The sequence below is a fragment of the Mustelus asterias genome, chromosome 3 (assembly GCF_964213995.1).
Source record: "Mustelus asterias chromosome 3, sMusAst1.hap1.1, whole genome shotgun sequence".
Taxonomy (NCBI): Eukaryota; Metazoa; Chordata; class Chondrichthyes; order Carcharhiniformes; family Triakidae; genus Mustelus; species Mustelus asterias.
The window spans coordinates 73,838,697-73,854,156 of NC_135803.1; the positions used below are offsets into that span (position 1 = coordinate 73,838,697).

Genomic DNA, 15,460 nt, shown 5'->3' on the forward strand with positions numbered 1-15,460 from the left:
ACTGTTCAATACTCAAGACCATTAACATGCCAAGATTAATGTTTCTTAGGTCCATGCTCCTGAAGGAGAACCATTCCATAAAAGAAATAGTCATCAGGACAAGATAAAGGGAATATTAGGGGGGGCTTCTTCACACAGAGAGTGGTGGGAGTGTGGAATGAGCTGCCAGATAAAGTGGTAAATGCGGGGTCACTTTTAACATTTAAGAAAAACTTGGACGGGTTCATGGATGAGAGGGGTGTGGAGGGATATGGTCCAAGTGCAGGTCAGTGGGACTAGGCATAAAATGGTTCGGCACAGACAAGAGGGGCCAAGGGGCCTGTTTCTGAGCTGTAATTTTCTATGGTTCTATGGTTCTATGGAGGGGCAGGTCAACTATTCAATCACATTCTGAATATTAGTTATCTCGCACAACATGTTCCTAGTTGATCTATGTTCCAGCACAACAGAGGCTTTTTCATGGTACCAGAAGTGGTATTTTGCTTCTGGTACCATGAAAACATCGCAGGGGAATTGTGTCTCCTACCAAGTCAAGGGAACATTTCAGATACTTGGCCTAATTCAAGTCAGATAGTTGAACTTGAATTTTCATAAAGCATTCAACAAAGGTTCACATTAGAAGTTGTAGATAATGATTAAGATCATGGAATCAATTATAAATATTAAAAGGAATAAAAATGGCCTAGAAAACAAAGCACGTGATCCTTAGTGGGAAAAACCCTGGTGGCAGTAGCAGCCACCCATGGAGTTCCAGAAGGATTTGTTCTGCTGCACATTTTGCAGAAATTATATGGCAAATACTTCCAGTAATATTCAACTGACTAATTAAACCAAATTATATGGTCACAAAAAAGGACAGGTAATGTTGTGCTCATCTTTTTTTTAAAATACACTGAATAAATATCTAATCAAATATAGACTATAGTCATTTCAGGAACGTTCTGCAAGCATCATGGGCATTTAGTGAACCTCCGCAGCTCCTTTTCATTTGCTTCTTCAGGTGTCATTGAAATTTTCTAGCCTCACTTCAAATGCATTCTGAAAGAGATAGTTCCCTTCAAAAGGACGCTGAACTCCACCTGTATGTTTGCTATTGAAACCTTGTTAATGGAGCTATGTGTAGGCTGAAGTCTGCAACTCATTAAGTGTAGCTATCACAAAAGGTTTATGACAACGTGAAGCAAGCCATTGAGTTTGATTGATTTGTGTCATTTGTCAATTAATCCAATTGATTTTGCAAATTTTCATGTATAGCTTGGGCAGAAAATTATAAAGCTCTGGGCAAGTTGATGATAGGACTGTAAACAAACTTTTAACACAATGCAAACAAACTGAACTGCTGACAGAAGCACTATTCATGTTTGGCACCAGAACAAGGTAGGAACAGTTAATAAATGACTACTACGGCATTATGTTTTATCAAAAAGTGTCTAAAATGGTTCTCCCCATTTGGTTAATGGCCTATTAATTTTAATGTGAAGGTTGAAACAAAGAAAATAATGGGCTCAGAGGTCAGTAACATGTGGATTGCATTACTAAAAAATGAAACACAATAGCTTAGGATAGAAATCCTGGCATGCATACGGACCAGGGGCCTCAGTTCCATTTCTTACTTGCTGGTCCATTTGGTTTAAACTTTGAGGCCTGGAGGTCTGGAAAGATTCACTTGTAGTGCTGTTACCACATTGGTGCATAAATCCCAAATCAGAACAAAACTATTAGTACTGGGAGCTTCAGATCTATGCAAACTAATGGGAATTTTGCTTTAAGTTTTACATGTAGCCCGTTGGGCCTCATGGCAATAGCATAAGGTGCCTTGGAAGATAAAAGGTTTGGGTGTTCCAATCAATTTAATTCACCCAATGCATTGAGCTGAACAGCTGACAAGTCCAACAGAACTGCAAAGCTTTAACAACTAAAAGCAAAAATGTTAATGTCCTGGAATTAGCTGGAGAAAGGGAGATAACAAAAAGTATATCCCCTTCATTCATGATTAAAACATCAAGGTGGGCTATTTCATTTCAGGAAAGTGAAATTTTTTTAAATGAGTTATGAATTTCAAACCAACATTAGCCATAGTTGAATTGGTAGCACTCACACCTATGAGTCAGGAGACTTCTGGCTCATGCCTCACTCAGAGATTTCAGCGTATAATGTAGGAAGGCACTTCAATGCATAACTGAGTGAATGTGAAACTATCAGAGTGAGTTGTCAAACCAAAGGCCTTGTGACGTACATGAAAAAGATTCCATGGCACTATCTGAAGAAGAGCAGAGAGTTCACTCGGTGTCCTAGTCAATATTAATCAATCAACACCTAAATACAAATCAGACAATTGTATAGCACAGGAACCCCATTGTGTCTGTGTCTTAATTAGTCCCATTCCCCCATGCTCCCCATAGCCCTGCATAGCCCTGCAATTCTTTCCTTGGCAAATATACATTCCATTACCTTTTGAAAGTCACTACCGAAGCTGCTTTCACTGCACTTTCAGGCATTAAAAATAATTCTCACCTCCTCTGACTCTTTGCCAATTATCATATATCTATGTCCCCTGTTTCTATACCATCATGAAGTGGAAGCACTTTCTCCTTACTCATTCTATTAAAACTCCATCAAATTTGAAAAACATTAATTAAATCACACTTCAACATTTTCTGCTCCAGGGTGAAAAATCCCAGGTTCTCTTGTCCCTCTACCTAAATTAAGTCCCTCTTCCCTAGTTTCAATCTGCTGGAATTCTTCTGCACCCTCTCCAAGGCCTTAACATGCTTCCTAAAGTGCACAGAATTAGACACAATACTCTAAGCTAAGGCTCTTCCAGTTTCTTGTAGTGGATCTCTATTAATAAACCCAAGGATTCCAAATGCTTTTTAACAGCCTTATAAACTTGTCCTTATAACAGATTACCCAGTCCTGCTATGCACAATTTGGCTGGTGCTCCCCCACATGACAAGAATGACTATGCCTCAAAAGTACTTCGCTGGTTATAAAGCACTTTATAACATCCTGAGATAGTGAAAGGTGCTTTACAAACGTCATTGCTTTCTTACTTTCTAAAGAATGAAAGGCTCTGTGTTTTTTTGACCCTCAAGTGTAGTGAATATGGCCAATCTCAATATCCAGCTACTAGGTGCAAATCACACATGCATAGAAAATGTGCTATCAGAATAGATTTAGAGAAAAGATCTGCCACTCATATACCAGAATGTTCTTCTATTAGTGAAGTTACCTTGAGTTTGAATTTATCCCCAATAACAAAAATGTAACTGCCTGAACCATAAAAGGAAGACTTTTAATTCCCTGGGTAATCTTTTACTTTGGTGAGCATGAAAAATTGTTTCACAAGATTTTTAAATCAAAATCACTAAATAAGGAAAATATCATAAATTAAAAGACTATCAATGTTGTCTATTAACTCAAAGCTCTCAAGAACATAAGATGGTGAAAACTGCATAATTATAATTTTGCCGGCATCTGCTGAGGCTTACATTGGCACAGCATGATTCCCAGAAATAAGTATTGTTTTCAAGATAATTCTTCAGGGAAGACATATTTAATCCTGTTAATTTGCAACTTTGATGTGCTATTATTTTAGTCACCAGTTAATATTGGTGGTTATTAGCAGCACACGAGTAACTGGGAACAAGTCTAACAGAATACTAGCGAGGATGTGCAAGGAGGCAGAAAATCCAAATAAAAATCTGATTACGTGTTGAGAAAGAAATGTACTTATTTAAATAGCCAACTTAATCATTCACTTGGATTCCATCCAAAGAAAACAGGAAAGGTTTAAAAGCATGTTTACCAAATCATTAAAGTTGGTATGTGATGTCAGGGAGTTTATTTTCTGCAGTAGTGCAGAACATATCAGAATGTGAAAGGCCAGAGAGCACTTTGCAGAATCTAAAATCTGATGACAGTGATAAGAAAAAGATTCAGTCTTCTACAATTCTACACTTGGTTTAGTTCCATATTTGGTCCCAGCCTGGGTACCTTTCGCCCAATGCATTTCCTGTAACATAGGAGTATTATACACAACAGCTTGTGTTCCATGTGCAATATAGCTGTAGCTATGTTGTAATTATGGAGATCCAAAGTTAGGACTAAAGCACAACATTGGGAGAGATTACTTGTGCTGTGAATCAAACCATGTCATTTTTCACAATAGATGCCAACAGCTGATGATATCCCTATCTCGAATCAAGTCCAAAACCACATTTGCTATCAAAAACTTCACTGTTAATTATACAAGATATCATAGCATTATGAGAATTTGTTTTTCTTCCAAAAGTGTAGACTTCACAGGTAATTTAAATTGTAGGTGCAACTGTTGAAATTAAAGAGTAACAATAAGAAATCTAATACAACCACAAATTTCCAGAGAGCACAAGAGGTAATGAATTCCTTCCAAGTAAAATATATTCAGCCTGCATGGACACAGTTTGACACACTAATACTGAGAAACAGTATTAGGTGGAATGCAGTCAGTGCCGTGGTGAATGTTGCCGAGTGAAAGCACTGTCACCAAAGGGGAGCTTCCACTATGTTGTTCATGAACAGAAAAAAGGGGACAGTCAATGCCAGGCTTTAAACAATGTTTAAAAAGACTGGGAAATCCGTGTCAGGAGGCAATAAAAGAAATAAGTGTCAAAAGTAACCTCGTGCCCAATATCCACCTTTTCCAAGCAGGTCGTGAGGAGCAGTTTTCAGACTGAATGATTACACTTTTGCTGTGTTGTGACTATTCACCCTGGCACTACTAGAACAGGATGAAGCTGAGGAAAATTCTGAAAAATCAAAGCTAAGACTCATCTTAAAAAAAACCACATTAGACCTGAACTAATTGGAAACAGACATGCCAATGCCATGATTGAGAGATAGAGTGGCAAATAATCAGGTTCATTGCCAAGCAAACAAACTAGTCTGGAATAACACTATCGTTTCAGTGAGTGTAACTGGTTGGTTCACTGCCAATATAATTGTTGCCTGTTTTTATTTTGCACTTTGGTTAGTAATGTAGAAGAAAGGCATTTTAAATGGTTTCATCCCAAAGTGAGCAAGTGTTTTCGCAGTTTGTTTATTCTATGCGATATAGAATTGGTTTCCTGAACCAGATTGCATCAAATTCAGTCCAGACCATAGGCAGACATTGCACAAAGCTGGACAGTCAGATAGGAATTTGTTCTGGTTAATTCCCAGCCGATGGCTGTGCCAAGGTGGAATCAAAGGAGAAAACAAGATCCAGAGTCAAGAAACACAAGGTGACAAAATCTTGGAAAAGATGATGGGTTGTTTAGAATCTATTAGGCAGCAAAGTAAAAATATTGATCAGATACACTGAAAGCAGCAACGCTTCTATACCCATGGAGCATTTTCATTTCAGTTAGAAATGTGACAAGAGAAATACCACTACAACATGTATGGTATAAATGGCCTCTTGAATACTTAGCAAGGCAGTTAACATGAGTGCATGGCATTGTCTGTTAAAAACAGGGCAGTTGAACAAACACTTCAAGAGTTAAAGCTATACTGCCCCCCAGTGTCAGTTTTCACTCATTACTCACATGAAGATTTTATTTTAAAGTCATAATATTTTTCATGCTAATTTTTGCTTCCCTCCTGAAGAACCTTGGTGAGACAGGATTCTTTGAGTTTCCTAGTACCTTGGCTAAGTTGCCCTCACATGTTAGTCTGGTTGTGTGCAAGGAGGCTAATCAGGCAAGGAGGAAATCACAATGGATCCTAATTCAGTTCTGAAACCTCGCTCATATATCAAGCACACCTCCAGTAAAAGTGGTTAAGACAGCAATTAAGAACAATTGTTTTGCTCTTTCCTAACCAAGGAACAAGGGCCAATTGTAGAGCTCACGTCATTCAAGGATGAGGTTAGCTAACTCAACATGGATTGAGATTTGAAGTTAGGAACACGGAGATATTGGACTCAATGGAATTTACGTTGACCCCAAATACAATTTGAACACTTAGAATATTTTGAAGACAGTGCTTCAAATATTTAACTTGGAAGACTAATAAAATAGTCCAGTCTACATCAGTTACAGCAGAATCCCCAATGTCCCCATAGAAAATTAAAACCCACTCCCAATCTCACCGAATCACAGCATCAACCTTGCTCCCAAGCAGTTGGTCGCCACTGTCACACAGAACTAAAGCTTAGGAATTTCTTATGGTGACTACTGAACCCAGCTAAACTGAACATACTGCAAGACACAGGCTTTAAACTGTATGCAGTGAAGTTAGAACTCAGCAATGAAATAAGCAGCAATAATCCCAGTGTCCTCAGTTAAGATGCACACAGCACCGTAAAGAACAAACTGCGACAATCTGGTTGTTACTACATGCAAGAAAAGTCCTCCCAGGATGGTTAAATGGGTAAATGCATCAATAACATGAAACCAAGTCATACAGACAATTTAGGTTCCAGGTTGCTGACTAGTATTCAAAAGGAATGTACTACTGTTGTCATAGAATCTGCCCACTCATTATCCAACATTCATCGCATCCTGACAAGTGCATGTGTACAAATCAGACAAGGGCATGAGCAAAGGTGGTTGTGATTCAACTGAAGTCAAATGCCCTGCCATCTCTTACCACCTCAGCTGACATATGAATAATGGTCACTTATACTGGAAAGCTGGAAATGCTTACGGTGCTAACATCCTAAAGCAAATCATTACCTTCAGAACATGAGGAGAAAAGAGAAAATTTGTGATTTTCTTTACTTATTTCTAGAATACATGAAGTAATGAAAGCAACTCATGGGGTGAACCAGTAACATAAATGGCTAACATTCATGCTGAAGTACACGTCATAAAATATACATTCATTTCAAATACTTATTTTCACAGAAATGGATTGGTAGCAAGTGTTAGACAAGCAGTTCATCTGTGTGTCCTATATCCACTGTACTTACATTGTTGAACAAAATAATTAATACTAGACTACTATTAAGAGTTTAAGAGCTAGCACTTAATTAGTGGATTTGAAAGTGATGTCGCAATGACGTTTAGCATTACATAATGCTAAAGTCCTATTTGACATTAAGGATTGCATTAATATGGGTTCCCTCTCCAATAATCACTGTCTTTGTTTTTTTTCAAATGCCTTCCTTTCGCTTGTACAAATCTATATATTTCTGCATGAAGTGGCACGGACTGCTAACATTTGCACAAAGCATGCCATTCATCTTCCTGTTCTCAGCACATGTCCTTGGAGTACTTGAGAGCTATAGGGCCCTTGGCCACGCTGTGGCACCATAAAAGTAATATTAACCAAAACTATCAAAGTTAGTGACTGAAATAAAAAAGATCAACATTCATACATCATTAACGAACAAAAGCTTTATATGAACAGTGGGTCTCAACTCACTGTGGGAAGAATGCATTTCCCAACAAGGAGTGGCTAGAAGGTTGGAAATAATTAACTCAGTTGGTCTGTGTGCACGTGTATGCCACAGAGAAAGAGAAAGAAAGAAAGGATATCAAGTAATTATGATTTGATCTAATTTATATAATTTATTCTGCTCAAACTCTTTTCCTGACCAAGGCCTCAGTCCAAATTCCCAAGTCACTGTTAACATTACAACAGAAACAAATACATTTTCAAATCTGATCTTCCTTGTTTTATAATCTGTCATCTTAGCCTATTGGATTCAGACCAAATAATGCAAACCCACCCTATTAAGTAGCAATTGCTGTGACTATCAATAAATATCGTAGTCTAAACAGAGTACTTTATGGCAAGCAGCTGAATGTCAAATTTATCCCACTCATTTCACCAATCTTTTATCTTGGATCAGAGGCCTTTGCGAAATGAAAACTGTTCCCTCATTTCAGTTTTTCATATGTGTTTAGTAAGGAACTGAAAAGATAGATTGGGGTCAAAGCATGCTCTATCGAAAATTGGTTTTATATCCATACTGTTTGACCAGTAGAATGGTGTGTGCAATCATTTATCTTTCATATCAGATGAATCAGTGATAATGGCCCAGATTTTGCAGTCAATAGCATACCAATGACACTCAACAATGATTCCAAAGAAAGTTGTCCACAACGATCTAGTGATCTCTGTGGCATGGATTTCCTCTTTCCCGGTAAGCTATTTAATACTGCTGCCTCGGAAAAGGAATGGTCTTTTTGACATATAACCGCAGTTGTATCAGCAAACAGCCAACCAAACTGACGTATTCAAACACAGCAAACCAGGAAGATGAAAGCACTTAAAGTTTTTCATTTTAATTTAAATGCTGAAAGAACAACTTAAATGATAATTGAGTTTAAATGCAAGCTTAGAGTAAACAAACTCAAAATATATTAAATTTGATTTTTTTAATGGAGAAATTTGATATTCCACAAATATAAAATTAGCTTGTCAGAGCGAGAGGGGTTTTTTTTAAAGCAGTAATTATGAAGTTAATATGTTAAAACCCAATTACTCCTCATTTAACAAGGAGCAATCTTTTCAAATGTTTTTATACTGAGATTAACAGCATGACTGTAAATTTTCATCAATTTAATTGATTTTCCATTGATTGCAGTCTGGGGGTCCCTCAACACTGCATCTTCTAGAGTGATATAGAATCAATCACAGCAACGTCTAGATTTCTGCATTACTCTGCATCTCCAGAAGTTGCTGTCATTCCCAGTGGAGTAATGACAGCAGTCACTGACAGTTTCACCATCATTACTAAGGTTCGGCAGTACAGTCACATCAATGAGATCACTATACATTTAAATGGGTTCCAGTTAATAATCAGACTAAAATACTCCTGGGACAAGGGTAACCAATAAAAGGTGAAAGTCCTAGGTGAACTAGCTCATTTCAACACTACCCTTTCAATTCTGAGACCTGGGTTTGAATTCTGCACAGGCAGTTTGGCTTCCTGATGAACTATTACCAATTTAATTCCAAAAAAAGAAGTCCACAGTACACGTTTGCATTCAGGATTCTGATTCATAATTCAGCAATCATACTGAACGCTAATAAAAGACTAGAGAAGAGTTCAGATGCATGGTTATGTAAGTTGTTATGACTCAGGAATGAGACATTATCATGGAAAACAAAGAGGAATAATTTAATTTTCTGGACTGCAGCTGAAGCATGAGTGAATATGGAGAGACTTGAGCACATTTGTTAGCACCATTTGAAGGTGTTTGGATCAACTAGCCTCATATGAGGATTTATTTGGAGTAGTAAGCTTTGAATCAGTTAGACTGAACTGGCTAACTGTTCTACACTGCACATACAGTCAGGACAGAATTCAGGCATTCAGCTAGAACAGGAGCTACTGTTCTATATAACTTGCTGTGGCTGTTGTCAGCCCACTGAATTATCAGTCACTATTGAAATGAAGCAGGAAAACGTCTTTATTCTGTATGCTTCTGAAACCTGCTGTGAGAATCAATTTCAAATCAATTTTACATTCACAATATATATTTTTTGATAAAGATTATGGCAGTTTTATGCCCAGTGCAAGAGTTAGTGCTGAGTAAAACATTTCCATCGTGAGCCCTCAGGCAATATGTGGCACATCAAGCCACAAGCAAGACACATCTGTGATTCTGACACAAGAATGTGCTTTAATGCCAACCTCAGACACTGACAATTAACATCGGAGCACTTTATGTTGTGGGCCCTTGTCCACTGGGAATTTGACTTAAAACAAGCTAGCTGATTATGTTCCACATTGCATCAGTGTGGCTGGATATGGGTTGAAATTCACCACCAAGCAAATAACTCCATGACGCTTAACCTATCACAGTGGTTAAAAACATAGCTTTCAAAACTTACATGAACAAGATGTTACACTGTCAAAACCTTTGAAGGTTCATTTTCAGAATTTTGCAAATTAACACGTGTACAGTTGAAATATCTCTTGGGAGTATACGATAGATCTTTAGGGAGTGGGGGGCACATGAGAATGGTGGATTTTATCTAATCGTTTTAGTGCACTTTAGAATAGGCTACTCAGATTAAGGCTTATATAACAAATTTCCAGAGTTTTAAAGTAACTAATTTACTTCATGATGAATCGATGAAAACACAGCTACTCAGAAACGATGACATAGAAAGCCCTCAGCTTCAATCACTGTACATTACAGTGCAATGACAAGTGCTCGGCAACGCTCCAGTCTAACTGAGACCAGAACTAAATCAGGTTTTCTCTCAGACTATACGTGTAGGGGTGTACGGTAAAAATAACAGTTAGCTAAAGACAGGTAGTGTGAAGATGAAAACACAAAAAAAACTTATGATTCAAACTTTCACCTCTTTGGTCTGGTGGCATGATTCCCACTTGGGGAATTCACAAAAATCATCTATCACTCCAAACATTATGTGCTTCTGCTCAAACACATTACCTAATCTGTTACATTAATAGCAAGTATCACTATTAAGCTATTGTTTAAGGTGTGTATGCGTATTACAATTTGTAGAGTGTTTGGGCATTAAAGGGGTGAAAATATCAACCCTGTTTGCTGGCAGTCCTGGTAAGTGGTAGGCCACATGTACATGTTTTGGTGGAGAGGATAGATGCTTGAACATTTCTGAGTAGAACCTTCCCCCCCCCAGTGACTCACTAATCAAAGAATGCAGTGTGGTGTGATGTAAAGCCATAAGGAAGACCCAGATTTAATTTCCAATCAGCACTACGTTAACTTGACAATAAAGGCTAACACTGAGGGTAACACTTGTCAGTATTTCTGAGATTGTTTTGGAATGGGGAGAGGGCAGAAGCAACTTTCATGTCAGCTTCACTCATTGCATAACATTCTTGCTTCTAGGTTAAAAGGCTGTGGACTCAGCTTGCACCAGAGTTTGAGATCTTGATTGACTATGAAGAATGTTGCATTATTGGAGATGCTGTCCATTAAGTAAAATGGTACACGATGCTAGATTAATTAATGCAAATATCAATTTAATCACGGCTGAAATCCAGATCACTATTCAGTCACCTTCCACCATACACGAACAGCCTTGGAACCAAGGTAACTGGAGAGCTCCAATATAACACTGCCCTCAGGAGAAAGATATCTTCCGAAGAAGCAAATTCTACTGCAGTGATTTAATCGTTCCTAAAATCTGCCACACACTAATTATTTGATAATGGGTTCCTCAGTTTACAAAAGATGAAAGCGTGAGGATGATGCAGACAACTCAACTACATGTTAAACTTGAATACACTCACACTTTGTGACTGCTATGAAAAATAAAAACATGAATATTCTTCAAGGCAATAAAGCCTTCACTTAAAACAAAGAACGAATATTTCTAAAATAACATTTGAAATCTTTATCTCTTTCTCTAAACACTCTTCTCACCAAGTCCTAAAACCTCTTGGTACACAAGTAGAACAGACTAACAAATGAAATAATGTTAAAGGAGGCCATCTGTGTCACAGACCCATGTCCAATTGGTACAGACATACCCAATTGATACAAGTGCCCCTCCATCAGTACAGGCTGGACCTGGATACAAATAGTTATGTGTGAGCTGTGGTTCAGTGTTAGTACTCTCAACTGAGGCAGAAGGTCTTGGTTTCAAGTCCCATTCCTGGCATGAGCACGAAGTCTAGACTGGAACTCCAGTGCAGTATTGAGGAAGGCTGCACTGTCAGAGATGTTGTCTTTTCAGGTATGTTGCTAATCTCAGGCGGATGTAAAAGATCCCATGGCATTAATATCTTATGGAAGAGCAAGGCAGTACGCTCCAATGTCCTGGCCAACAGTTATCTCTCAACCAACAACTAAAAAGATCTCACGACAATTTGTGGGAGCTTGCTGTGCATAAATTGGCTGCTTGGTTTCCTACAGTTCAACAGTAGCCACACTTTAAAAAGTGCTTTAAAATGCTGTGCAACATTCTGAAAGAAGCTACAGAAATACAAGTCTTTCTTTCAAATCCCAGGGATTACGAAACCCAATTTGATAGAGAAATGAAACACACTGACAGTTATCAGCAACATATTTAAGCCACAATGTTCAGATTGCGGAATAGGCATTATGCAGCACTGGGTCTGTATTATGAACAATTGGGTGCTAACTGTTTGGGATTGGTTGTAAGAGTGACGTGTGTGTGTATGTATGCAAAGTTTTTGTGCCAATATATGGTTTTCATGCGCTTAAGCAGCAAGACTTAATTTCTTTGGTAGAATTTCTGGGAGCAAACCTATATGCTTTTTGAAATAGTGAAATGGAGATCCACAAAACTATCTTAATTACAGTTGCCCTCTAAAAAAAACACACATTACAAAGGGCGACATCCCACAAAAATATTATAATCTTAGCATCTCAAATGAGAGGACACATGATATGATGGATAGAAGTATCTGGAATTGAAGAGGCACCACAGAGTTATGAGAAATATGTGCAAGGTGTATTATTAATACATATATTTTGCTACTCTCTGCATGAAGGGGGAATGGGGTTTTAAGCGGATATTTGACTAATTGTCACAGCCTACTTAAGCACTGGTTGCTGGATTTTTGACAATGCCTGATGTACATATTAATTTAAATTGTTAGGCCCAGTACACAGTAGAGTTTTGCTGTACATACCTCGAAGAATACGCTCCTCGTGGCATCGAAGAAAGTCCCAGATGCGAACTGTGCCGTCGTCAGAACATGTGGCAAATTTATTATCCGTAGGTGAGAAACTGTTACATGAAGACACACAGTAGGGGAAAGAGGTCAGCATTTAACAGGAGCCGAATTGAGCCCATTCTGGAGCATCCTCACATAAGCGTTCTGTACAAATGGACTCCAGAAGTTAACTAGAATAACCACAATGCTTTACATTGGAACCTCGATTATCCGCCAATGTGGGACAGGATTTTTCCCCCAGCAGGAAACAGAAATTGGCAGACAATCGAAAGTCCCCTAATACTTAGATTGATACCAAGATTTTTTAAACTTCCAATTGATTTTAGAATAATTAATGAGGATTAATTAATTGCATGCGCAATTAAGACCTACATTTTTTTCATTTAAACATGAGTATCCTGAAATAAATACCAGCACATCAACTCCTGCTGGGCTCCCAGACAAAATGCATTGACTCACATTGTGCACCCACACTCAAAGCCTAACATTAGAATAGTGAATTCTATCAGGTACCAGTCATTCAGTACCTACTAATTCTGTTGGATCAAGAATCCAGAAGTTGTGAAAATTCTATTTATGAACATTCCACTATGTATTAATTGTAAAATTATATGCAACTAAACAGGGACTCCCATGAAATTTATAATTGGGTATAACTGAGTGTCCAGATGGCAGGTATGTATATAATCGAGGTTCCACTGTGCTAACTAGATAATACCTAAGCTGTTGAGCTTCTGTACCACCAGGGATAGTGCACACACTGCCACACTGGTGTTAACAACTGGAAGAAGAAACAGTGACTATTCCTGCACCATTCAAAGGTCAACATGGCATCTCTAGTATATAACGTTCCTTGGAGTCCATATGCAAATACTGTCCTGATGTATTTTTCTGTTTTAACACTTCCTACAATGCACTTTTTACATAGCATTAACTCCCAGTCACATCATTCATAGAAGCAGGGATGAGAGGGAAGTTACAAAAGAATACTACAAGTTAGATTGCAGAAATGGCATTGGGGAATGAAGTGTGCTAAGGGAGGTAGACCATTCGATTTCATTGTTAAAAAAAATGTGATTGTGTATTTTCAAATCAGATAACCACAGTAACCCACTCAATGATTTTCTGACCCAAGAAGTGAAAGGTATCTGCAAATGTGAAATCTAAAAGTGCAAGTGTCACATTGCAAGTATTATACATTCAAAAGATGCAGCTCAATCAGCCACACTTGGTGCAAGCACTTCAGTGTTGCACATCCAGTCTTCAACATTTCCAGCCACATCAACTTTAGTCACAGTAGTGTATGCTGCTGCTAGTTTACTGATATTTACCTTCTGGTTATTTACTACCACTAGCTGCCTCTGGTATGCTGTGCCAACACATCACAGCCTAACAATCAGAGCTTAATCAGGACATAGATTGGCATTAACCTGGCACTGCAGATCTTAAAAGAACAGTTGGAAACAGAACCCACTCCTAGGATCCATGGAAAATACCTTGCCTCAGCTAACTGCTAAGTGGATTGTTTTAGCTCCATTATCCAAATGGAAAGGTTTTCGAATGAGCTAATGCTACAACGTAGTCAGTCACAATACTGAAAAAAACTGTGACATCATTTTCTCAACGTAATGGAAACCCAGATGAAATGGGATAATTTAATTTTTTAAAAACAGCTCTCCCTGGAAATGAATTCAAAGTACGCGATAAGCAAAAGTTACAGTCTGCAAAGCCCGCCACTTTATTTTACAATTTTGATGTTGGAAATATCAAAATGGTTTTAAAATTTAATTTCTTTTTGAAGTTCTTCAATCTTGTTTGCCACTGGATGTAGCTGAATGTCAGTGATCTGGTATTTATTTTTAATCCCTGCATAGATCACCAGCATTGGGACTTCGCTGACCATTTTACTTCGGTGTTGAAACTGGCTTTATTTCTGAAGTTTTAACCTTTATTCAGTTTTAGAAAAAAAGGAAATACTTTATTTAAAAATGTAAATTCTTGCTTTACAAAGAACTCATAAAAGGAATACTTGTATACATTAGCACTGCAGCAAAACTCTGAGCAGTACAGCATACGGTCAACATCCACATTTCTCAAAAATGGCAACGTATCAATACCACACCATAGTTCTAGAGCAGACAATGTGGCACTTTGTGTAAAAGAGGAAACAAATGAAAATATTGAGCATAAAATGTGAAGCATTGCTCCTAGGGTCTCATAGAAACCATGCACGACTTCACCTAGAATACATTGAAATGACAATATAATTATACCAATCCCTATGGAAAACTGCATAGCATTAATCCACCTGGCCTCTCTAATCGCCTCCTTGTGAGCTTGGAACATCTTCACATTGTTCATGTTGGACTGCCAATACTTCACATATCCACCGTGGTCAGCTGTCAGCATCCACATGTCATTGTGAGACCAAGTCATGGCTCTAACTGGACTGTCATGAGCCTGTTGGGAAAAAAAATGATTACATTCTCAGATGGATTTTTGTTTGCATTTCACATGAAAGTCTCATCCATAAACACTTTAAGTAAAGGTATCAGTTCAGATACTTTGTTTTAGGGAATATTTTTGTGTCCCCAGCACCTCCTAGCTCAGGATAACCCACACATGACAATGGAGTCCATACTCATACAGCTGCCTCTCCAGAGGTGTTTACATACGACAATCTCAGCAAGTACTTCAAACGGGGATGTAAATCAGGCTGTTGCTCCTGATGGAAAGGACACCCTCATCCCGTATCAACATTAAATATGGTAAAACTAACAGAGCAGCCTACTCATCTGTCAGTGGCAGCAAAGGTGTAACAGCACATTGTGAGGAGCACAA

General features: G+C 38.1%; 1 protein-coding gene across 4 annotated transcripts in view; it reads right to left on the reverse strand.

Moving 5' to 3' along the window:
• wdr33 (WD repeat domain 33) overlaps positions 1-15,460 on the reverse strand; it is a 106,461-nt gene that overhangs the window by 41,604 nt on the left and 49,397 nt on the right. For all 4 annotated transcript variants that reach the window (XM_078209215.1, XM_078209212.1, XM_078209213.1 and 1 more), the window contains 2 exons: positions 14,928-15,079; positions 12,575-12,672 (listed from right to left, as the gene is read on the reverse strand). In XM_078209215.1, coding sequence (XP_078065341.1) covers positions 12,575-12,672; positions 14,928-15,079 — 250 coding nt within the window. The remainder of the gene's footprint in view (positions 1-12,574; positions 12,673-14,927; positions 15,080-15,460) is intronic.